At 36.6% G+C, this 25,763-nt stretch overlaps 2 protein-coding genes across 3 annotated transcripts; one reads left to right on the top strand and one right to left on the bottom strand.

Moving 5' to 3' along the window:
• Positions 1-4,121: 4,121 nt before the first annotated feature.
• LOC100245541 (protein RESPONSE TO ABA AND SALT 1) lies at positions 4,122-4,817 on the top strand. Its single transcript, XM_002263669.3, has one exon. The coding sequence runs from the start codon at positions 4,122-4,124 to the stop codon at positions 4,815-4,817; it is 696 nt and encodes a 231-aa protein (XP_002263705.1).
• Positions 4,818-5,336: 519 nt separating this feature from the next.
• On the bottom strand, positions 5,337-23,973 carry LOC100257352 (acyl-coenzyme A oxidase 4, peroxisomal). 2 transcript variants are annotated; one of them, XM_003632534.4, is made up of 13 exons: positions 23,777-23,973; positions 22,818-22,922; positions 22,417-22,523; positions 22,074-22,151; positions 21,866-21,989; positions 21,691-21,764; positions 21,531-21,590; positions 21,309-21,418; positions 19,670-19,829; positions 6,601-6,677; positions 6,326-6,497; positions 6,160-6,252; positions 5,337-5,758 (listed from the first exon to the last, which is right to left on the bottom strand). In XM_003632534.4, exons 1-13 carry the CDS (start codon positions 23,802-23,804, stop codon positions 5,627-5,629), a joined length of 1,320 nt encoding a protein of 439 aa, XP_003632582.1. In that variant the 5' UTR covers positions 23,805-23,973; the 3' UTR covers positions 5,337-5,626. The 2 variants fall into 2 exon arrangements, with proteins under 2 accessions (XP_003632582.1, XP_002264086.2); XM_002264050.3 differs by having other exon boundaries at positions 23,756-23,957.
• Between the last annotated feature and the right edge of the window lie 1,790 nt (positions 23,974-25,763).

Below are 25,763 nucleotides of genomic sequence, written 5' to 3'. Positions count from 1 at the left end.
GTTTCAATGTTCTAGGAATATAAGATTGAAGTAATTATTTGTTTCAATTTCAATGTTCGGTAACAATGGGATGAGAATAGAAAAAATATATATATATTGATAATAACATTCTTGCATATAATTTAAAATAATTTTTCATTTTTATTTAAGATTTTTTTGGGTAAATAATAAGACTAAAAAATAATATTTAATCAATAAATAAAAATTAATTAAAAAATCATGCAAACTTAATGAAAATGGAGTAAAATAGAATTTGAAATGTTCTGTATCATTTCTTGAGTCGAGGGAGTCAAAATACCCACTGGACATCAATCTTATGTATAAATGAGATTTCAATTGTACTAGAATCATTGTGTGTTTCATTTTCATTGTCATTTGAGTTATCAAACATATGAATAGATGAGAAAATGAATGAAATGTCCGTACTCACTTCTCTCGGTGCCACCTACCAAACTAATTGTTGTCAACTTTCTACGTTGCATATTTAGGTGCTGCAGGAGAAATTTCCAGGAAAAAATTGTTTGATAATTTAAAACTTTCCTTCCATTTCCTGCAGTGAAGCTAACTTAATTCTCTTTCTTTGATTGTCTTGTAGAAAGTAAAGGTGAACAATAGAATTATTCAGTTTGTAGGAAGTGTTGTTTTATTGTGAGTTAATGAAATTCTCATAATAAAATGAATCTAATTGACCAAGTTTTAGAATAATTTAAGTTCTTAAAAATACATAACATGTAGAATAATTGGAAGTTTAATGCATGGTTCCATTGGTACTCGCCTTAACATTAGTTTCACGGTTGGAACGTCGAGAAGATTTTAAAGCCATTCAAGATGGGATCCTCGGGTTGTTGTTAAGAAAGGAATGTGATATTTGAAAGAACAAGGACTACATAGGCACATATAATATATTAAAAATCTTGTAGTAATAAGATATTTATATTCAAATTATGTTAGATATCTCAATAGTAGGAAGTCAACGTCTGGGTTTCGAAATTTAAATTCAATTTCAAAGTCATTGAGAATTTTATAGATAATTCCATTGCAATTTTCTTCTCAAAAAATAATAACTCAAGTGCATCAAAGGCTATTCGACATGATTTATTGTAAGAGAAAGAATGAAAAATCATATAGTGTCAATTGAACATATCAGTACCGATGATTCTAAACCTTATGTAGTGTCAATTGAATATATCAGTATCGATTATTCTAAACCTTTTTTTCAATAAGTATTAAAAAAAAATGTTAAGGAAAATGATTTTCTTGTATTTGATTGTCTTATTAAAAATATAAAAAAAAATTAAATATGATTAAAATTAATTAAAAACTTATATATTTTTAAATCATTTAATTTTTATGTTGATGAGTTAAAATAAATAAAATGAATTTGAAGTAGTAAATAAAAATAATTTATTAACCTTATATCTATTTTTTATTTTATTTTACTTTTCTTTCATTAATTTTTTTTTTCTCTATTTTTTTTCTCTTAAATTTTTCCTTAGTTTTTAGAGAACCAAAAGTAGCCTTGAGGAACCAATTATGTATGTGGGTATAATAAAATTATTGTATTTTAAAATAACCTTAAATTATTTTAAAATTTAATGAAGATTATTGTTTTATTCTTCTCATAGCAAGATTTCTCTCTCTTAAATAACCTTAGATCACATTTTAAACTAATATTTAAAATAAGATTATTGTTTATTTGACATTAAAGTTTGTGGGTATAATAAAATTATTGTAGCCCAAGTTCTTCATTACATATTGTTTGAGCAAGAAAATTGTCAATATTGTGATGTGTATTCAAAATTACATTGAAAACAATAAAAAGGTAATATAGGACTGCTGTGATCTATGTCAGTAGTTTATTTATTTAAGTTAAATTATTTTGGAATCTAAAGTGATTGTGATTATGAGCGGCTCTTAATGAATTTAACAAAGGAAAACTTTATTATAGACCAAGTGGGACAACGTTGGAACTAAGAGTAATCTTAATGATCACATTTAAGTTTTCCTTTTTTAGAAGTTTTGATTCATGATTTCCATGCATGAACTTTAGTAGTTAAATTAGATTCATCTTGAACCATCAAGCTCTTATATATAAAAGAGCTATTGGCTAGTCCCACCACTACAAATTATTAAAACATTTTTTTTTATTCATCACTAAAGAGTGCATAAAAAATAAAAAATAAAATAGGAAAGTAAAGATAAGAAGAGAAGATGGAGACAAATACACATAGATCTTCTAACTATACTAAAGCAAGCATCATGAATCAAAGTTTGTTTTCTCCTTTATATAGTAGATATTATTTTTTGAAGTTTGATGGTAGTCACCAAATAAAATAAATTTCCAACACAAGGTATTAAGACACAAAAGACGTGATTTAGGTACAAATAACGTAATCAAGTTACAAAAAATATAACGAAGGTACTAAAAATGTTATCAAGGTATTAATGTACAAAAATATAGTCTATATAGAAAGAATATAACTAGGATATGAAGACTGTGATCAAGAAATTAAAATACGGAAAATGTGACATAAATAAAAATGATGTAACTAATGTATAAAAAATATTATCAAGGTAAGGTGGATGCGAATGCAAAAAAACATAACTAAGGTGTAAAATGTCTTATTAAAGTACCAAGGCATGAAAAATGTTACCAAACACAAAAAATGTGACTAAGGTACAAAAAATGTGATCAATGTACAAAGAATGTAACTAAGGTATAAAAAATATGATTAAAATATAAAAAAGTATCATTGAGATATGAAAGATGTAATTGAGGTACAAAAAATATGACAACGATTTGAAGGTATAAAATTTGTGATTTGAGTACAAAAAGAGTGACAAAAGTATAAATAAATAATTTTATTATCATTCAATATAATAATGTTATTGATACATTCGCATTTCTATAAAATGAATAAATAAATATTACCTTAAAGCAATGAACCTTTTTACTTCATTATTTTTTTTTTGTTATGAAAATAAAATTCATCTTCAACATGCTAAGTTTAGAAAAACCTTTAGTTTTTCATTGTCCTTACCAAAATAATTCAATAACAAAAATAAATAAATAATTTTAATTTTTATGTTCACTAAAATGATAAGTGTTAAATATAATGTATATAATTATTTTTATCTTAATCCATCATTTTATTTACTAAGTTATAAAATGATATAAAATAAATTATCTCCAAAATAATAAGGGTCCAATTGAAAAAGAACCTGAACCAAAGTTTTGCACATAAATAAGGTACAAAATATATAATATATAATTAAAATAAAAAATTATAATAAAGATATAAAAGTAGGATTTCGCACATTTTACCCTTCAACCTATTCTATTGCGTCGTTTACACATTACTCTCTCAGGTTTAAAATTGAATATATTACTCTTCAAACTTCTTTAATATGAACGCTCTTCTTTTTATATATATATATATATATATATATATATATATATATATTTTGGAAGAAATTTGTTTGGAGTTTTTGGGTGATTGAATTTAACAGTAGGAACAAAACACGTAATATGACATTATTGGAAACAAAACATGCAATATGATTTGCCAGGAGGAACAAATATTAATCTATTGTATTAAATACTTAAAGAGAAGAGGTGCAGAAAGGATGGACGTGTATCTATAGTCTATATATACGGATACGCATAAATATAACATTATTATATAGGAGCGACCATCCAGGTACTTGCAGAGGAAGAATGCTCACATCCCGACGAATTGCACCGAACCAGATTTTCTCAGAGAGTATGTATGTGTGAAAGAGGAGAAGCGGTGGAGTTAGACGGCCACCGTCTGCCACTCTGCTCCACCAAGAGTATCCCACCTCTGATCAGGGAGTAAGGGGTTTTCTGTCCCAACCCCGTCACATGCGTCTCACTAGCTGGATATTGAGTCGGTCCCTAGCTTGTCCAGCTGTCACTTGCCTACCGGGAGTGTATGCCAGAAAGATATTTTCCAGTAAGAAAAGCGCCACAGGCCAACTCATAAGTTGATGACGGTAATCACATTTACTCCAGCTTCCTACATTCGCCCGATCTTCATACTCCTTCCACTGTCTGTGTACATAAATTGAGACTTCAAATTAGTGGGGTGTGAGGGAAAATGGCAGAGAATAATAGTAGTGTGGTTCTATTTGAGAGGTTTCTTCAACGGTGGATGGTTAGTCAGGAGCACTACCTAGACGAGCTTTTAACGACGGAGCGGAATTGTGGTGAATACGGGGAGAAGGAAATGACGGATTTGGTTTCGCGAGTGCTGACGCACTATCAACTATACTATGAGCAGAAATCCAGAGTGATCGAGAGGAACGTGTTTGTGGTGTTCTCACCACCCTGGTTCACCCCTCTGGAACGGACCCTCTTGTGGATTGGTGGGTTCAAGCCCGGGTTAGCCTTCCGAATCGTGGCTGAGGCCGTGGGGGAGCTGTCGGAGGATCAGAGGAGGAGGATGAATGAGCTGCAGGAGGAGACGAGGACGGAGGAGAGGTTACTGAGCGACGAGTTGGCGAGGATTCAGGAGACCGTGGCGGCGCCGCCCCTGATGGAGCTGGCGAGGCAGGCGGGTAGGCGAAGGGACGGGGAGATTCTGGGGAGTGACTCAGTGACTGAGTTGCTGAGCTCGGCTTTGGAGACGGTGGTAAGGGATGCGGAGTTGTTGAGGATGAGTACGGCGGTGAAAGTGGTGGAGATACTCACTCCCATTCAGAACGTGAAGTTCTTGGGGGCGGTAGGTCGGTTCCATATGAAGATAAGGACTTGGGGCTTGCAAAGAAACCGAGAGGGAGGAGCCAACGACTGAAAGAATGGAGTTTTTGGTTAGTTAAGAATTAAGATAGACGAATGAAACTAGACCTTTTCCATCAAGAAATATTTGTTGGAAGTGTTTATTAGGATTTAGGGTACTTTCCACTTTTCAAACTTCAACGGATCTCTCACCATCCCTTTTAATCCGAGAATACGTATGGGTGTTGTTACCGGTTCACTGCAGTGCATAAGCTTCATACAATGGGGTCTGTTGTTTCTTTCTTATTTAATATATAAGATGTCTTCCCTTCATCTACTAGAGTATTCCATTTGTACGGATGGAAGCAAAAATATTTAGCTTAAAGATCATTATTAGCCTTTTCAGGATAAGAGGGATACGCAGCATCACCCAGTTCCCAAACTCTTCAATACTCTCTGACCAATATAATTAGGCCCAGCCCAACTGCTGACATAGGATCGTTTCAAGGACCAAACCCCACACTCCCCCCCACCAAAAATGGAAGCAGGACAACCAGTCAAATGGAGCATCAAAGAAAAATAGGGCTCCAAGTCGTAAAAAGCACAAACTTATGCTCGTTAGTTGGCATAATCATTAACAAATAAGCCACAGGAAAGGTAATCTGCATCTCATGTTGGTTATATCATCCAACCATGCTTCATAAAATTTAGTAATTTGAATAGAATCGCTGATAATTTAATACCCATAGGTAAAAGATCTGTTACACCTTTTTATTTCATTTCCTTTGGTTACTTCTACAAGCAGCACTGATAAATTGCATCCATCTTTTATTTATTCTTGGTCTGTCCGCATGATAGCTGTATCAGCTGACACTAGTCTACAGGTTACAGGCGGCTACGTCGGTTCAGTGCGGCAGGCTTGAAGCTGGCAATACCAGTGATTTCCCTACCTGTCACCAAGGTGTTTATGTCATAGGTGCCTTCATATGTGTAGATTGGCTCCAAATCGCAGAATGCCTGCAGCTCCACCAAAACAAGTCAAAATGAGACTTAAAAGAAATAAGGCTATAACTCAGGCCCACAAGTGCACAGGATCCAAAACCCCATAATCAAATCTTAACAAGGATGCACCATGATCTCATGCAATCAAACTTCAGTTCAATCAGATTGGATGACTAAATCTTCCACACTGGATGCAATAAGCAGTGCTTAAAATTCAAATTTTTACCTTGGATATATACCATACCCTATCAAATTTGAATTCATGACCTACTTATTGCAATATGAGAGATTTTGTCTTCGTATGGCCTTATCAAAATTGCAGTCTAAATCAAATATCCAGATCCTCTTTTCAAGTCCATTCCCCTCTATAGGTCTACAAAATTTAAAACATTGGAACAAGGGATCGAAGTGAAAACCTTTGCAACTAGAAAATCAGCCAAGATTCCATTGCCACCTAGTAACTCACGCCCAAGAGCAAGAGTCTCCCTTGCCTTCAAGGTGATCCATGCCTGATATACATTGGAGAAATATGTTATGACTAGTCAGTAAAATGGAGTCTGCATCTCCAGATTTCATATTCACCTTTGCCAAGCTGGCATGACCTGGAGTCATTTTACCCTTCTCATACAACTTGCAAAGTCGCCAACCAACAAGAGTCATCGCTTGAATATTACCCAGCATTTCAACAAGTTTCTGTTGGTTGATCTGGAAAGCTGCCAAGGGTGCTCCAAACTGTTTCCTCTCCTTTAGATACCTTCAACCACTTAAAATCAGAATGCAACATACTGAAGGCTGAAGACAAAATAGTGGTGATCAGATAAAGAGAACAGCATACATATCATTTATCACATTAATACCTGTGACACATATCATAGGCTCCCATTGAAATGCCTATAGGTTGCCAGGCAACCATGACACGTGAAACAGCAAGCACCTGTTTCCAATGGTGGTATTTAGATAAACAATGGGAAAAATTAAGCAACAGATATGGATACAAGAAAAAATACAATGAGAGGAGATAAGCATCAGAGGCAAGAAACCATCACAGGATACATGCAGATCCATGCACAATCAGCTTTGCAGAAGAACTCTGGGTGCAAGGAAGATAACCATTCAGCAAGTTCATACAAACATCCCACCTCCAACAGAAAACAAACTGCTGTTTTATTCAATCAATCTGCTGCATTATACTCACTCACATGAAACCAAGACATAAAAGATCTAAATTCCACAAGCAGCTGTTGCTAAAACCATATTATCTTGTCCAGTCCTTGCTATTTTTATTTTTATTTTTATTATCTATAGTTTTTTATTGTTTTATAGGCATTCAGTCGTTCCTAAGGGTGCGCTGCATAAAAACGCCATCCAACTAGTCAATTTCTCAAGAATTCTACCTTGTTACCAGCACTTCTAATATGTTATACAGTTTATCATATACAAATTTGGGTAAGAAAGTACCTAAGCTATATCAGCAAAAAGAGATACCATCTGAGGCAGATGTCTAGTCCCTCTACATGTGCTTCCTAAGTATGACACCATGGAAAATCAAGGGGAGGAAAAAATAATTTTGGATAATTTTTTTTCTTTCTGAGGGGGGGGTTGTGTTGTGGTCAGGTGGAGAACATCAAACCAACATGCACAGTTTCTAAATTATTTCATAACTTGCTAACAGATACAACAAAAGCATACAGACAATGCAACAACATCATGCAAACAGGAAAGATGAATGGACAACAGAGAAGGAGAGGTAGAAGACAAAACAAAACATAAAATAATGAAGACCACTCCCTCACTGTAATAATGAACAAGGATGGTAGAGAAAAGAGAAGAAAGCACAAATATAAGGGAATGAAAGCCACTCCCTCATTGTAATAATGAGCAAGGATGGTAGAGAATCTTTTATCTTCCAGCAGCCATTCTGTGCATTTCAGATCTATTATTCAAGCCTCTGAATGGTGATACATGACCATCTTGTGTGATGTGTATTTTGATGTTATTTAGAGGCATCCGGGGATAAAGATACGTTCAAAACCATAGGGAGAGGGTGATGGCAGTGGTTTCTCCCAGTGGTAAGTGCTAGTTTGGAGTGGATTCGAAGACCTTCGAGATTTCAGTGGACGAGACCAAAGGGAAAGTGTTCGGAACAATCTACAAAAGGCGCCCCAACTTTTCTTCTTGGGTTTGTTTTAGTGGTAAAGGCTTGACCTTCCTTTTGGAAGGGGCTGAGACCTGTTGTTGTCTCAAATTAGGGGAGCGTTTCAAAAAAGCTTGGGCGAAGGGGGGAAGAAGGTACCGGTTGGAGTTGGGCAATAACAAAGCAGAACGGTTTTTGTTTTGCACAGCTTAGCATGTGGAAGGTAAGAGATTCTCCTTGGTGTTCCTGAAGGTAGGAGTGTGGTTGGGGGTTGGCAACTTCTGGCTGGGAAGTTAAGAAGTCCGGGTTTCTCCTTGACCCAAAGGGGAGAGAGTCCTCAGCCTCTTCTTTGAGGGGAAGGGGTCTCAAGGGGGTCAATGTCGGGAAGGAGAAACCAGCAGTAGAGGCAGAGTTTTCTGGTTCTGCAAAACTTCAGAATGTTGTGTGGTTAGAAATTGACAAGGGGGTGATTGACAACAAGGAAGTCTTGAGCAGGAGCTTGACGGGGAGATGGGGGGGGGCGGGGGGGACACTTTCTGATCAACCCCCAGACCTCGTTTCTCTTAAGTATTGGGCTCAGTCCAATTGAATGTTGAAAGGAAATCTTCACTTGGCTCTGTTAGGAGGTCTCCTTATCCTCTTTGAGTTTGAAGATGCCGTTGAAGCTGAGAGGGTGTTGCACTCAAGGGTCAAGTGGTTTAAAGGAAAATGCCTCTTGTTGGATTGGTGGAGCCTCTTTGTTGGGTGTGTCTCATAGAGGACAAGAAGAGTTGAGAGGTGTGGGTAAGAATTCTGGGTCTTCCACTGCATCTTCGAGGGATGAGTTTTTTCAAGAACTTAGGGGAAGCTTGCGATCACTTTGTGGGTGTTGACGAGGACACGACGGAACGTAGGAACTTGCAGTGGGCCAAGGTCCTTGTCAGGGTAAGAGGGTAGAATTTCCCTATCTCTCTGCAAGTAGTGGACGGTTCTACCTGTTTCACGATCTAATTGTGGTGGGAGACTACTCCATGGATCAGTGAAGTGTAACCTTCGTGATGTTGTAGAGGAAGCGGGGGAAAGGATGAGGGTGAGGTTAGGTTACTCCCCCCTCAAAGAGTGGCTGAAGTTTGCTCTGGGAAAGTGGACGGCCAGGTGTCAATGGTTGACCCACTGCTCTCTGCAAATGGGGGAGAGGACATTATTCCTAATGTGATAGGAACGACTACAAATACAGAAGGGAAAAGGGAGCTTTGTGGAGAGGGTGCTTTAGGGGCTTAGAGAAGGAGGCCCTTGCTGCTGGATCCTGGGCCATGTTGGGCTCTGTTAATGGAGGTAGCCTTAAAAGGCTTTCTTTAGGCAAGGCCCAATTGGAAGTGGGTCAGGCTTGTCTTTTAAAAGGAGGGGAGAATTTCCACTCTTCTCCCAAAGAAGTTCTTCACGTTCGGTGCCCTAGCTTTCTGTCCACAACAATGGGTACACCCCAAGGCCTCGACCCTTGTGTGTCATTTCTGATGGCTTCGGAGGCGAACTCGAAATCATTAGCAGACATCGCTTTCTTAGAAGTTCTCAAATTCCAAGGTACACTTTCTTCGTCCCGTTCTTCTTGAGGGGAAGGGCCTTCTTCTTCTTCTACTCCTTTCTGGGTGTCAGAATCTCCTATTTTGGGCAGGGATTGCAGAGGGACAGCGATGATTCAGAAGCTTTGGGGAGGATCCCCCGAGTGGGAAGAGGGTGCGTTGGAGGTAAGGGCTGAATCTGTAAAGGGGCCTCTCTCTATGGTTCTACAAGATGGGTCGAAGGTGGTTTTCCTAGAGAATGCTTCCTCCGGAGAGGATCTGCCCTCCGACAAGGAACTCTCCAATTTCAAAGATTTCAGTAGATTCTTAGGAATGTCGGTTGAGGGGTGCGAAGAAAAAATTGTTTTGCTTTTGAAGAAGTTGAAGAAGATGGTAGGTGAAGGGACCCCTTATAGAAGGAGAAAGAAAAAAGCAATGTCTGCATCACGCTCTGAAAGGGAACTTAGAGATGGGATTGTACAGTTAGCTATGGAGAGCTTGTGCTTGCAAATAGAAGGAGCAGCAGGAACAAATGGGAAATGATTCCAGTGGATTGATGGAGATCAAAATCCTCTCTTGGAATGTTAGAGGGCTCAATGACAGGGAGAAAAGAAGGATGGCTAAGTTGGTAGCTAGATCCTAGAAGGCAGATTTAGTTTGTTTTTTAGAAACAACGGTGCAAGAGATGTCGTTAAAGGTGGTGAAAAGCTTGGGTGTTGGAAGGTCTATGGATTGGGGTGCAGATGCTAGGGGTGCCTCAAGAGGCATTCTGATTTTTTAGGACAACAAGATTCTAGAACTCTTGGAGCTAAAGCGTAGTGGTTTCACCATCTCGGGACGTTTTAGGAATGTGGAAGATGGTTTTGTTTGGGTGATCACTGGTGTCTATGGACCAGTCCCATCGAGGGAAAAAAAAGGAGTTTTGGAAAGAACTGGGTGCAATTAAAGGCCTGTGGGATGATCCCTGGTGCATGGGGGGGGGGGGGGGGGGGGGACTTCAATTCCATTAGATTTCCAGGGAAAATGAGGAATGGGCTCATTCTAAGAGCATAGATGAGAAGGTTCTTTGAGGTAATTGAGGAGCTAAGTCTAAAGGATCTGCCCTTTTCCGGTGGTTAGTGCACGTGGTACGGTGGTCTTAATTCTCAAGTAGCGTCAAGGCTAGACCGCTTTCTAGTCTCCAACGAGTGGGAGGATCATTTTTCGGGTGTCTTTCAATGTGTTCTCCTTAAAATCGTCTCTGATCACTGTCCCATTTCTCTGGAAGGTGGGGGGGAGGGGGTTAAAAAAGACAAGACTCCCTTCCGCTTTGAGAATATGTGGCTTCTGTCAGATGAGTTCAAAGAGCTAGTAAGAGAGTAGTGGACTAGGTACTCAGTTGCACGGTCTAACAACCACTGCCTTGTTGAAAAGTTGAAAGCTCTTAAAAGGGATCTAAGAAAATGGAATAAAGATGTTTTTGGTAATGTCTCTGCTAGAAAATCAGAGGCCTTCTCTCGAATTCAATTCTGGGATTCAAAGGAGAGCGTTAATCCCCTATCTTTTGAGGAAGCAGGGGCTTGAATGAGGGATTTGGAGGAGTACAAGAATTGCGTTTTAATGGAAGAAACTTTTTGGAGACAAAAATCTAGGAATTTTGGTTAAAGGGGGGAGATAAGAATACTAAGTTTTTTCATAAGATGGCCAATGTCAAGGCAAGAAGAAACTTTTTATCCAATGTGAAAATTAATGGGGTCACTCTTACTAATGAGGAAGATATCAAGTCTAGGGTGTGTAGGGACTTATAGGATTGTTAATGGAAAACGAGGACTAGAGACCGCAAATTAAGGATTTACAATTTCGTGTTATGGGGACAAAAAGGTCCAGAAGTTTAGAGGTGCCTTTCTCAGAAGAAGTGTTCAAAGCCTTGTGCAGCCTCTCCGGCGATAAAGCGCTTGGTCCAGATGGCTTCACCATGGCATTTTGGCAATTTCTTGGGAATTTACCAAAGTCAAGATTATGGCCTTTTTTGGTGACTTTTTCCACCTTGGCACTTTCCAAAGAAGTCTAAACTACAATTTTCTTGTTTTGATCCCAAAAAAGGGGGGTGCGGAAGAGTTGAAAGGTTTCAAACCGAGAAGTTTGATTGGGAGCCTTTACAAATTGTTTGTCAAAGTCTTGGCAAATAGGTTGAAACTAGCTGTAGGGAAGGTGATTTCATAGTACCAGCATGCCTTCATTCAAGATAGGCAGATTCTGGATGTCGCGCTCATTGCAAATGAGGCTGTCAACTCCAAGTTGAAGGATAATCTCTCTGGTCTCCTTCTAAAGTTGGACATTGAGAAGGCATTTGATCATGTCAATTGGGACTGTCTTCTATCAGTTATATCCAAGATGGGATTTGGGCAGAGGTGGATTAATTGGATCAGATGGTGCATCTCCACAACTAACTTCTCAATTTTAATTAATGGAACCCTTTCAGACTTTTTTCATAGCACTAGGGGCTTAAGACAGGGCGACCCTTTATCCCCTTATCTCTTCTTATTAGTCATGGAGACTCTCAGCCAGTTGTTGTTCAAAGCCAAAAGCGGGGGTTTCATTAAGGGGTTTAAGGTGGGAAGCAATAGTGGAGTAGAAGGGGATCTGCTCCATCTTCTGTTTGCTAACAACACCCTTTTATTTTGCGAGGCCAATAGTGAGCAGTTGAGATACTTGAGGTAGGTCTAGGCAGCCTGCTCTAAAGGACTCCGCTGAACTGATCAAGCCAATTTTGAGTCACTAAAAATCTGTCCAATCTAGCCAAGATTGATTATTTTGTCCCCTGTTCCAAGTGAACAATCCCCCTTGCATAGGTAAATCTACTAGCTCTAACTCATCAACTATCTGAGCAAATCTTCTCATCGCTGCTGTTAACCTCCCTTGCCTACTCCTTTCCCTTTGAAATAAAATGATATTGAAATCACCCCCTAAACACCAAGGGTCTTCCCAAATTCCTCTGATCGCCCCTAGCTCTTCCCACAAACATTCCCTTTCCTCTCTAGTGAACGGTCCATATACTCTCGTGAACATCCAGACAAACCCATCTTCCACATTCCTGAACCTACAAGAGACTGAATATTGACCCACCTCCAAATCTAGTACTTCCAACGCCCTTTTATCCCAACAAATCAAAATTCTTCCCGCTGAGCCAAAAGCATCCAAAGTCCCCCATTCTAAAAATCTCCCAGTGTCCAAACTCCTCACCACACCATCAGTCATTGCATGAATTTTCGTCTCCTCAAGAGAAAATAAATCCACCTTCTGATTTCTTATGAGAGCCTTTATTAATTTCCTTTTGAAGCTGTCATTTGCTCCACGCACATTCCAACTCAACAATTTGATCTTCATAGGACTTCCAAGAGCTGACACCCTCTTCCCTGCATGGGGCATTTCTGCTTCTTCCCTCCCTCATAATTAATTGAGCACTCTAGTCTCTTTAACTCCCTTTCAATTTTTGATTTCTCCAATAAACCTTTACTATGAATTCTCTCTCTTCTTTTTCTAATTTTGATATAAAAAAAAAATCTAGAATATCCTTTTCCAACCCCTCCGTCGAAAAACCCAGAAAGTTGTTGAACCTTGCCAAGCTACTTTCCTCCCAACTATTCTCCTCCCAACCCCTATCTTCCTATGACTCAAATTGAGTTGAACACAACTCCACTCTTCTTTCCTTATTGCTACCATTATTCACCTTTATCAAATCTTAACAGGCAGTGGTTACACCCTCTGTAATCCCAGATGCAGTGACCATACGCAACGGAATCTCCCCCTAAACTACCTCACTTACTGCCCCAGAAAAGTCATAATACTCCCCCATCATTGGAATCCGACCAAAAGAAAAAGAATGAGATGGAGATGACCAAGAATCCCTTCTTCCCCAAGAAACAAAATCATCCCCATCCCTCAAAGCTTCTTCAACTAAAGCTTGATTAGTCTTCGACCTCTCCACTATCAGTTGCTCTTCTACCAGCTGCTTCCTCATTCCTTCCGTCACCCAAAGTTTAATAAACTCTGATTTAGAGTTGCTCCAATTTCTTGGGCCAGACCAGGCTGGAGAATGGGCCATAACATTCTGGGCTCTGTCCACTAGAGGAAGCTGAGAAGGGCCTGGGCTTGATTCCCCATCCAAGTCGTCTATACCAATAGTCGTATTATTCTCCTCTTCACTAGCCCACCAAAAATCCTTTGAAGACGACAGCCCATCTTCAGCCACTGCAACCCCTTTTAATTTTAAATCCATTAATGAGCCTGACTTAGAAAGCCCGCCTACCAACTTAAAATCTTTTAAATCCACTAATAGGCTTAACTTAGAAAGCCCACTCACCAACTTAAGTCCTTCAAAGGGTCGGGCCACCAACCTATTTTGGCTCCGTCTTGAGTCCACTTTACGCCCCGGCCCGCTCGCCTGCCCACACGTCCCTTCGACTAGCCGCTGTAGAACCTTGAGCCCCACATCACCCTCCTCTTCCACCACACGCGGGCCAACGCGTGCGTTAACATCACCCCCGACCTCATCTCTTGAGTTGTTTGTTTTCCCTCGACTATCGAACGATGCCTTTCTCAGTGATGGCCTAATCTCCCACCATAGAATCAGGGAGTAATAGACCTCTTCGATCCAAATCTCCAACACATTAGGTAGGTCTTCGCCGTTCGTCTTCACCAAAATACGAGCCCACTGTAACTCCTCCATTTTCTTCGTTTGGGAATCAACTGCTAAAAATCCATCGCACTCCTCCCCCACCCTTCTCAATATGATCGGATCCCATAAGAAGACCGGTAACCCCACGATTTTTACCCAAGCCGCACTTTTTTTCTCTCCTTCAACCAAGCACCCAGTCTTAAGGCTCCAACTCTCCAAACACAAATGAATCCCTCCAAACGATCTCTTCCCATAATTGAGCACTCGCTTAGCTTCAACCAACGATTCAAATTCCAACAGCACCTTACCCTTTTCCATCTTTGCCATCCCTAGTTTACCTTTCAGCCCCTAAGCTTTTGCCATTAGAATCCCCAATTTTTCCAAATCTTCTCCTCTCGCTGAACTAGGGTTCCAACATCCGACGAGGCAATGCTCCAAGTTTCTCAAATTTCTGCTAATTTCCTTCTATCTTATCTCCACCCTAACTAAATCTCTGTCTATGCTTCTCGGCATCTTAACCACCTCCGCATAAGACTTTTCCAAAATAGGTTTCAACGGTAGCGTCTCTTCCTGCTTTCTTTCCCTCCTTCCAGTGACTACTCCCATACTTCATAACATCTCCGCCATAGTAAACTAACCTCCCCTTTCTCCTCTACCTTTCGGGATGAAGATCTCCCGTTTTCCTTCCAGCCCCTTTCACATCTTCTAGCTTTCACTTCTTTAATGCATTGATTCAAGCTTTCCAGGAAGACCCCTAGACTCGTCGGTCCCAACCTAATCCAAAAAGAGATTCCTCTCTCTCTCCACTAAAGTAGCTTGCAGTCTTCCTTTCTTCTCCTCTACTTCAATCTCAAATACCTTCAATTCCACTACAAATCTACGCCTCTTCAGTCTCCTCCGAATCTCCAATCGATTTTCTCTCTCTTCACGCTCGCTCTCTCGTCCCATTTGCATTCAAATTTTTGTTGAAAGTGAAAGGTTCTAGTCAAGTGGTCCAGGAATGATTGGTAGACTTAAGCTAGGTAAAACTTTATATTCAATTTTTTGTTCTTCATAGTGGATGTTTTCAATTGATTGTAAGTCTGTAGTTTTTTAATTTATTTGGAGGTTTTCCACATTAAAATTTGGTTACATCGTCTCTTTCTCTCATTCTACTCTTTAATTTATTTTCAGATTTTAATATCATTGGGTACTTGGGCATATATGTTTAATGGAAGAAAAATGAGTTTAAATAGGTGTGATTATCCATTGGATATTTTGAATAATTTTTCTGTTCGTTTTGGTAATGATATCTTGTAGTAATTGGAAATGAGTTAAGGAGAGAATTGTTCTTTTAAATTAATTTTGAGGAGTGTTGAAGCATTTGCATGTGAATTACATCTATAAATTGTTGGGAGAGTGTTGTTGCATTCATACTTGCTTGTAAATTTTATGCTTTGTTGAAAAGTTGTTAGAAGAGAAATTTATTGACGTTGAGAAATTCCAAGGTTAGGTAATTTTTGTTGGGAGATTTTTTTAAATTGTTCAACAACACCTATATACCCCCCTCCTAGGTGTAGTCCATTATTGAAATTCACCTTTCATTAAGGTTCCGAGTTTCTTTGTCCTACAACTTATGGCAACAAAAGAGGGTTTTTTTTTTTTTTTTCTCTTTTAAATCTAGGGATTGAAAAAAAAAATTAATACAATTATCATTGAACCTAAAGAATAAAAATAAGTGTTTTTTTTTTTTTCAATTGGAAAGCAAACAAAATCAATTTTTTTACTGTGTTGTCCTTTACAGGGACTAAGTTGTTATGTCATAATAAGATTTCAAGTCTTAGCTATGAGTATGAATCTCCAAGATATATATGAAGAAAGGGAATTAGTATTAATTGTAATTAAAGTCGGATTAATATTACCTAAAATTAAATTAGGATTAATATTTATCAGAGTTAAATTAGGAGTAGCTAATGAGGTTAAAGAAGAATTAAAATTACAGTCATATTAGGTTATTGGAATCCTACTAGACTTTAGATTTCTTAGAGAAGCCTATAAATAAGTCTAATTGATGTAAACCAAAATAAACTTAAGTAATGGATTGATGATTAATAATATCATGTTTTCTTGCATACTTTGCAATTTTCAATAGGGAGACTCCATTGATTTTCTTCTATGTAAAAGTCCTAAAAGGCCTTAATGAGACTCTAAGGTTTTTATTTCTTTTTCTTCGTATATTTTTTCTCTATATTTTTTTTTCTCTACCATAAACTTTATCCCTTATTCATCTCCTTAAACCCCTTTTTTTAAATAAAAAAATATATATATTCCCTAGCCCAACTATTTGATGGTAGGCAACCGTCCTAGGGTTGTCCTACATCAGTTTTGGTATTAGAGCAAAAGTTCTTGGCTTGAAGGCATATACAATTAAGGAATGGAGCAAATTACACAAACATGAGTTCAAAAAATACTTTTAACAATCAAGATGTCATTACAACATTGTTAGAGAAAATTTTTGTCATACAACAATCCCATTAAGATGCTATAATACAACTAAATAGCAAACTTAATGAGATCATGAAGTTATTAGAAAAGAGTCATGAAAAATGCCTAATTGAAGATGAGATTGCAAGCCACCAATTCGGACAATAGTCTCATAGACCATGTGACAAACAAGGCATTTTATGACAAGAAATCAAAGAAGGGGCAAAATCTTTGAGCAGGATGATGATGTGACAAAAAAGGTACAACTTGAAGTGGCTGAATTTTAAAGAAAATAACATCTAACAACTTTTTTTGATTGGATTATGTCGATGGAAGATTGTTTTGATTGGTGTGATATGCCTGAAAGCAGAACGGTCTGTTTTGTGAAGACAGAATTGAAAGGAGCAACACGCTATGGTGGCATAATATTGAGAATGAACTTTATAGAACCACACAACCTATAGACACATGGAACAAGATGAAGGAGCACTTTCTCCCAACTGACTGTAAATAGCTCATGTACACAAAATTGTTTTCTCTCAAACAATGTACTAAGTTGAAGAATATACAAAAGAATTTCATGAGTTGAGCACTCGGAATCAAGTGCGGGAAAGTGAGGCTCAACTAGCAACCCGTTATAAATCTAGACTTCAAATGGAGATTGAACTTGAGATGATAGTTGCATGCACTTATACCGTGGATGATATTTATCAACTAGCCCTTAAAATAGAAGAGGGCTTAAGTTTCAGCCTTCCTAACATCCAAGTTCACAGATTGAGACTACTTTCTTCAATCAAACAGCAAGCAAACCATTAAGCACAACAAATTCCAAACTTCTAACCATGTAAATGGTAAGTGCAACAATCAACAAGCTTCAAATGTGGTAATAGAGATGCTAAAAAGGGTCAAACTTCAATTAGTATTGGAGATGAAAAGGTAGGTATGACTCCTTTATGCTTTAAGTGTGGTGAGCATGATCATTATGTTGTTGTGAGCATAAGCTGGGTTTACACTTATTGTATTGAAGAACCAGAATCTGAATTGGAGAGTTATCCAAAGGAATAAGAGAACCATGGTGAAGATGAACTTAGTGAAACATGTGATTACTATGATGGTATGACAAAAGGTTATAGTCTTGCAATGCAACCTTTGTTAGTTGTCCCAAAGGTGAAAAGAGAAGAGGATTGACAACTTCCTAGCATCTTTCGAACTTGTGTTGCATGCCAAGGAAGACTATGTACTATGATTATTGATAGAACTTAGCTTCAAATGAACTTGTTAAGAAGCTAAACCTTAAAATATGGAAACATCTAAATCCCTTTTGAGTAGCATGGGTTAATGACACATCTATTCCAATAAGTTTCCATTGCTTGGTCACATTCCTTTTTGGTAAGGACTATGAAGAGTCTATATGGTGTGATGTTTTCCCAATGAAAGTTGTTCAAATTGTGATCGGAAGACCATGGCTTTTTTATGAAAGGGTCCAACATGATGGATATGAGAACACTTGCACACGTACACAATGGGTGTAAGAAAAACCTCCATCCAAGGAAGGAAATTTCACCACTTAAACAACCAAAAGGTTAAATAGCATCCCTAAAACCAAAAGAGCTATCAAATACTCTCATTAAGGAGCAATTCAGAGTTACTAGAAAGGAGGTAGAAATCGTCAATGATGAATCTAGAATGAAAGAGGTGATGAAATCGATCCTAGAACAACCTGTAGGAGAGCTCAAAGAAATTGTAATAGCTTTAGAAAAACTAGTGCTTGACTTTCCAAGGCAAAACATTATCGTGATTGGTGGCAAACATGAAGAAATCTATGATATAACAAGAATTGCTGAAATTTCTTTTGAATATAGGGAATTCAAGAATCTTGTTATCCTTTAACACAATTTACAAAGAAAAGTGTAGGAAGCAACTCTCCACAAGCTTGTTCATGACATAATTATTTTGACAACTATCAACTTGGTTTACAACACTAAAAAATTTTTTGAAGCTTGGTACTTGTCTTGCATGATATTAAACAAGTTTAAGAGATCTTGAGATTCTAAGATCCTGTTCTATCATGTTTAAGTGTCGACGAAGAAAGAAAGGATGGAAGGCATTGCTCGGGATTTCAATTGATTGTGGAAAATTACTAAAACTCGAGGTCAAGTTTTTTTTCAAGTTGAAGGGGAGTTTGATGAGAATGAATCTCCAAGATATACATGAAGAAAGAGAATTAGTATTAGTTTTAATTAAAGTATGATTAATATTACTTGAAATTAAATTAAGATCAGTATTTGTTGGAGTTAAACTAGGAATAGCTAATGAGGTAATAGGTGAATTAGAATTAGAGTCATATTAGGTTATTAGAATCTTAGTACCCTTTAAATTTCTTAGAGAAGCTTCTAAATAAGACTAATTGATGTAAGCCAAAGTAATGGATCGATGATTAATGACATCATGTTTTCTTGCATACTTTGCAATTTTCAATGGTGAGACTCCATTGGTTTCCTTCTACGTGAAACTCCTAGAAGGCCTTAGTAAGACTAAGGTTTCTATATTTTTTTTTCTTCTATATTATTTCTCCATATTTTTCTTTACCATAAACTTTATCCCTTGTTCCTCTCCTTAAACCCTAAAAATAAATAAAAACCCTAGCCCACCTATTTGATTGTAGGCAACTATCCTAGGGTTGTCCAACATCACATAATTTTGAGTTAATGACATAAAATTGTCATTATACAGAAGTTCTCTTTCTACACTATTGTGATTCTGTCAATTGAATACAATCAAATACAATACATGAAGAGACAATCCTACACAAAACTATATGGGGGGAAAAGGCAAGCCTCTCATCAAACTGAAACCAATTTATCTTTAAGTTATGCAATAAGGCTGATAAACAATGTCAGTCTTTTATTAAGATCATCAGAAATTGGGCTATAATAACATATTAATAGAACTGCCAATGCATCAAACAGAGAGGGACAAACAAGGAACTCTCATAGGTCACAACCAGAGATAACATGCTACCCGTTTTTCAGATGATGGTCAACTGAAAAAATTACAAAGCAGGCGGGATAAGAAATGAATCAATGATTTAAGGAAAGAAATCATCATTTAAGAGAACTACTATGCTGCCATACCTTGTTCGTATCCTGAAAAGAATTAACACCTGGTAGTCTGTCCTCGTCAGGGACAAAAACCTTCTTAAATTGAATATCACCATTTTGAACAATTCGTAGACCAATTTTATTTTGTATTTTTGTAGCAGTTAGCCCAGGGGCACCCTTCTTTACGATGTATCTGAAGCAGAAAAACCAGAGCCAAACTGCATGTTAAGTAATGAGCACTCCTATAAAACAGGCAAAGAACTAAAACAACCATGCCAATATAGGGAACAGTCTATCACATGTAGTTGTTGTAAGCAGAAACATAAGTACATCGATACCAGTAAATTAAAGGAAATCACTATGGCAAACTGTCCCATAAAAAATCTCTATGCCACAAATCTATAGAACTAATGACCCCAATCACTCTCGCTCACCTCTTGGTTCACTACTTCTATGGTTCCTCTTTTAGGTCTCATTTTCTTCCAAAACGTGATGCTGTGGATCATGGCCCTTGATTATTGACACCCTCATGAGCTGTTGGGTTTCCCAAAATGTCAAGTATTCTATGCAAGATATTTTGTTTTTTTTCCCATCTTTTTGCGGTGCTCCTGTACCTCTAATCCTGGTTTCCAGTTTGTTTAGTATCTTATTTCAAGCCTCTTAATCTTTTCATTGAGGCATTGTCATTGCCCTTGGAGCTCCATTTAATGCATGCTTAACTGTTCTTTTTTATACGACTTATGGGGAGTGCTAGAGAGAAGAAGAATCTCATATTCTACTTAGACGGTGTTGGGGATGGGTGGACCCCTCTTTTCTCAAGGGCGTTTAATGATTGGGAGATTGAGATGGTGGAGCGTTTTATGCTTAAGATCCAAGCCTTTAGGGTGCAAAGGGAGGACGAGGATAAAGTGGTGTGGACAGCTTCTAAGAGTGGAGCTTTCTCAATCAAGTCGCTATATTCTATGTTGGAGCCAGGAGGTTCTCTTTTGTTTCCTTGTGGTAGTATTTGGAAGGCGAATGTGCCGCCTAAGGTAGCATTCTTTGCTTGGGAGGCTTCTTGGGGTAAAATCTTAACTTTGGAACAACTCCAGAGGAGGGGGTACTCATTGACAAATAGGTGTTTTCTATGCCTTTTTGAAGTAGAGACGGTGGATCAACTTTTACTTCATTGTGCAAAGACGCGGGCTTTGTGGAGTCTTATTTTCTCCCTTTTTGGTGTGGATTGGGTTCTATCAGGTTCAGTGAAGGATACTCTCCTTGGGTGGCATAGAGCGTTTGTGGGGAAAACTCGTAAAAAGACTTGACAAATGGCCCCCTTATGTATTTTTTGGTCAGTTTGGAAGGAAAGAAATTTGTCAGCGTTTGAGAATGAGGAGCTTTCGCTTCAAAGATTGAAATATTCTTTTGTATGTAATCTTTAGTCTTGGGTGAGGGTGTTTATAGTTTCGAGCCCTTCTTCTCTTGTTAGCTTTTTAGATTGGTTAAGCTCTAAGTAAGGGATGGTAAAGTGTATTTTGTTTCTTTCCTCCCCCCTTGTTTTCGAACCTTTGGGCTACTCTTGTATACTCCCTGTATACTTAGAGGGCACTGGTTTGGTGCTTCCTCTTTTTGTTTAATATAATAGCCTTTATCTATCAGAAAAAAAAAAAAAAGAATCTCATATTCTACTTACCCATTTATCTGATTGGTGGTCGTATTCCTAGCAAAAATAATCAACACATCAGCAAAGGTACTATTGCCTATCCAACGCTTTTGGCCTTCAAGTATCCAACCTCCTTCCACCTGACCATCCAATGACACAGCAATAAGATGATATTTGGTGAAATTAAGAATTCTGATGCGGACAGGATAAGCAAAAGTAACCAGTCTGCTACAACTAAAAAATGGATTGGACCTTTGTTGCTGTTGTTTTCAGAGAACTTGCATCACTTCCATAGTCAGGCTCAGTTAAAGCCTGCAGTGTAGAAAAACATTTCAAGTGATTCAAGGATAGCAGGAGCAGATATCAACAATGCATCAGGATCCATACAATGCCCAAACAATGAGCTGCTCACCCAACAAGCTATAGTGTTTAATTGTGCCAAAGAAGGTAGATATTTCTGCTTTTGTGCCTCTGAACCGCACAGTGCTATCCTTGGCCATCCACATAAGTTGTACAATGTCATGATTCATGAACCAGCAATGAATACACTATCAACAGTAAAGAATCAACTTATATCAAGACCTCACCAATAGTAAGCATTGCCAGAGAAGAATGGACCAAAATGAAAGTAGAACAGCTCGCATCAACCCTGGAAACTTCTGCAGTAGTAATAGCACTTGCAGTAACGGAAAGACCTGGGCACCCATAACCCTGATGGCCCAAGCTGATTAAACTTCCATGTTCCATAATTTTGACCACAGATAAAAGAAAAAGGACATGGAGTGTATAAAGTACCTTGATTGTTCCACCAGCAATACGCAGGGCAGCAAGCTTTGGAACAACATGAAATGGAAACTCTGCCTTCTCCCAGTACTGAACAAAATAGTATCGCATAAGTATCATTTTTCCCTTTGGTAATCAAATACAGGACCAACTAGACAACCACAAATAGTAAAAACATCAAGTCAGGGGAACTGTATATTTTTAGTAGCATCTTTTAAACAGTATGTGTATTTACTAACATAGCATGACAAGAAATCCTAAAAATTGTTCCATCATTCATCCATCATTATTCTATATTCACTAAGAAACTCAACATCTAATCTTCTAAGAGTTTGAAACAAAATGAGGAGAATACCTCTGTCATTATCGGAGCAATTTCCTTTTCCACGCACTTTCTCACTTTCATCCGGAGGGCTTGCTCTTCGGGAGTCAGAAGATCATCAAACTGATAATAGTCTGAAGCTGTAATTTTAAAGATCAAAACATTAGGAATAAAAGAAGATCTTAATACTCAATTTGGGAGCATGCACAATCAATATCCTTGAAAAATAAATAAATGTAGGGAACATGATGAAATGGAAGTCGCCTTTTTTTCCTATGAGCAATGAATAACAATCTTGCTCCGCTACCAATAGTTTCCAGATATATTAATTGATTATAGTAATGGTGAAATCTTAAAATTTGATCAGAAAAGTCCAACCTAACATGTACAAATATCTTGAATTGCTTAAAAAGAATCATGATCATCAATCTTACCACAGGGAGGAAATATGGATGCCGGAGTTGCTTGGGGGAATGCGACAGAAACATCCAAGGATGGTAAACCAAAATAAGAACCCTTTTTAGCCTTTTCAGAATCATCTGTAAGATATTGAAGATAATTAGCAAAAGAATTCCACCATTACTACTTGAAAGAATACAACTATGAAACTAGCTAATAATAATTGCAGAATAGCTTGACCAAACTAAGCTTAAAAAAGAGAGAGAGAATAAGAAAGCCTCCATTTTAATGGTAAATATAACATGAATCCAGCTTTACAGAAGATCAACCCAGCAGTAAATAATGGTATGCATACAATCGGAGTCGGATTGATTGAAAACCTAGTTTTCATTCTAATTGCAGATTTTTAAAATATCAAAGCAATCTTCCATCAAGGTCAAAACACTTGAGTACTGTTCCATTAGCGTATTGATTTTCTTCCTTTAGGAGCTAAAATTAATGCAATTTGGATCTCAAAAGCAAGAAAACTACATGAAGACCAATGAATACAGCACAGTCATTCTGTTAATTCGAGAAGACTACTCCTCCTCTACATCCCAAATTAAGAACATAAATCAGGACAATTGTTAGAAACACTTGATTGCCTCTTATGTGATCGGAAAACGCATAACTAGAATGTAAAATGAATCAATCTGACAGGGAAAAACCTAATAATACAGAACAACGTTTGGTTGGCGAGACAAACCAAAAGGAAAATTCAATTACAACCCTTCTACCATCAGCTGTCTCGTCACAGACAACCAAATTAATCAACTCAATGAGTTCAAAGAACTTGAACAATCGAAATCTAAACCCACGAACAACATGTAAAACTCCAAATTTACTTTTTTTTCTTCCCTTTGCTCGGCAACCAAACAGAGAAATCAGAGATCAGAGAAAAAGAAACCGTGGAAACTTAGTGGAAATAAGAGACCTGGATTGTTGGATGAATAACCTGCGTTATTGGATGAATAAATCGTCATGGGGATTGACGAAGGACGGAGAGAAATGGAAGATCCGGTGAAGTTAAGGGTTTTCGCAGAAGAGAAGAGAGTCAAAGCTTAGAAATATGGCACGCATCTTTAGGACTAGTTTTAAAAGAGACTGTCGTCATTCAGCTGAAAAACTCATGGGGAGTCGTGCTTTCTATATATGACCTTTTTAAGATATAAAGTAGCGATGTACTAAAATACCCGATCAACTTTTTTTTGTTTTTACTGTATCAATGCAATCATAATAATTATATTTTAACCATTTAGATTTTTCATTATTTTAAAATTTATATATATATAAATAATTGAAAATCAGCATTATTTTCTAAGGAGAATTATGTTTTGAGCCCAATTATATATAAAAATTAATATTTTGTCCATATACGTATTTAAGCTTAAGACTCAAACAAATGATGAAAATTAAGATAAAGGATATTATCTTTTATTAATTCCTAAAATACCCTTAACCCTTACATAGACACATAGTGAGTATGAATTTCAATTTTTTGTGTTTTTTTCCCATTTTCTATTCCCTACTAAGTATTACTCATTTCTAACTTTCTTTTCTTTTTCTTCTAATCTATAATTCTATTTTATGTCACATAAAAAGAAATAATATTTTTTTTGTTTTTCATTTTTAAAGATATTGAATTTTTTTGCTCTTATTATAAGCAATGATAAAAATTTTGGAATTTTTCATTCAAATATTTTTTACCTTTTTGTATTTATCTTTTAGTTTAATTTTCATTTTTTATTTTAAATTTATATTACCCTTTCATTTATATATCTCTCTTATTTTTAATTATTTTTTATATTTTCTACATTAACTATATTTTAAAAAATTTTAAAATTGACTATCACTTCACTTTATTATATATATCCTTTTAGCTTTTTAATTTTTAATGTTTTTATTTTAAAATTTTTAAAAAGATAAATTTATTGAAAAAAATAATTAAGATACAAAGTTGTAATATTATATTAATAATTTTTCTTATTTAGATAGACTAATACAAAACATTTTGACTCACAATAAGAAAATTGTCAATACAATTTTTTTAGTTAAACTTTATAAATTAAATTTCAAATAAAATATATTATATAAAATTTTATCTAAAAATTATTTTTATCTAATTTTTTACTTGAAAGGTAATAAAACATGTTTATAAAAAAAAATGGTTTTTCATTTTTTAAATAAATGAGTATAAATATATCAAAAGAATTAAAGATAATCTTAGTAAAAAATTTGATAAACATGATTATAATTTTAAATATAAATTCATTTGGATAAAATTTCACAAAAAAAAATAGTGAAAAGAAAAAACATTGCTAAAACTACAAAAACAAAATATACAATTACAAAATTTTGATGATGAAATTTAAAAATAAAATTCGAAACAATTCTTGAGAGAATTTGAGTGCATAAAAATTCTTAAGTGGAAAAAAATGGGAAAGTTTTTCAAAATCACTTGAAATCCTTAACAAAAAGTAGTTTTGTACACCCTTGTACAATTAGTAAATTTGTCTTGTACAGTTAGTATAATACCCTTGTACAATAACTCAAATTTTATACATCATCTCATGAATATCTGACAATAAGTCAGTTAACCATGTTTGCATTGGTTTTGTTTTAAAAAAATAAGAAAAATTGTTGTATAATTTTGTTTTACAATCATCATAAGTGAGGTACCTATTCAAATGATCATATACAAGTTAGATAAAATGCATGAGATGAATGTATACTTAACCAATGTGTGTAAAGAATGTCATCTATCCTTAGTTAGGGGAAATAAACAAACAAGTTTTTTAGAATCACTTAAAATTCTTCACAAATAATAGTTTTGTACACCCTTGTATAATTAGTATATTTATCATGTACATTTAGTGTAAATACCTTGTATAGTGACTCGAATTCCATATACCCCCTATTCAATGTATAACCATAGGTAGATT

This window comes from Vitis vinifera, chromosome 8 (assembly GCF_030704535.1).
Source record: "Vitis vinifera cultivar Pinot Noir 40024 chromosome 8, ASM3070453v1".
In the NCBI taxonomy this organism is placed as follows: Eukaryota; Viridiplantae; Streptophyta; class Magnoliopsida; order Vitales; family Vitaceae; genus Vitis; species Vitis vinifera.
The sequence above is the reverse complement of the archived record's forward strand: the minus strand, read 5'-3'. Positions and strand labels throughout refer to the sequence as shown.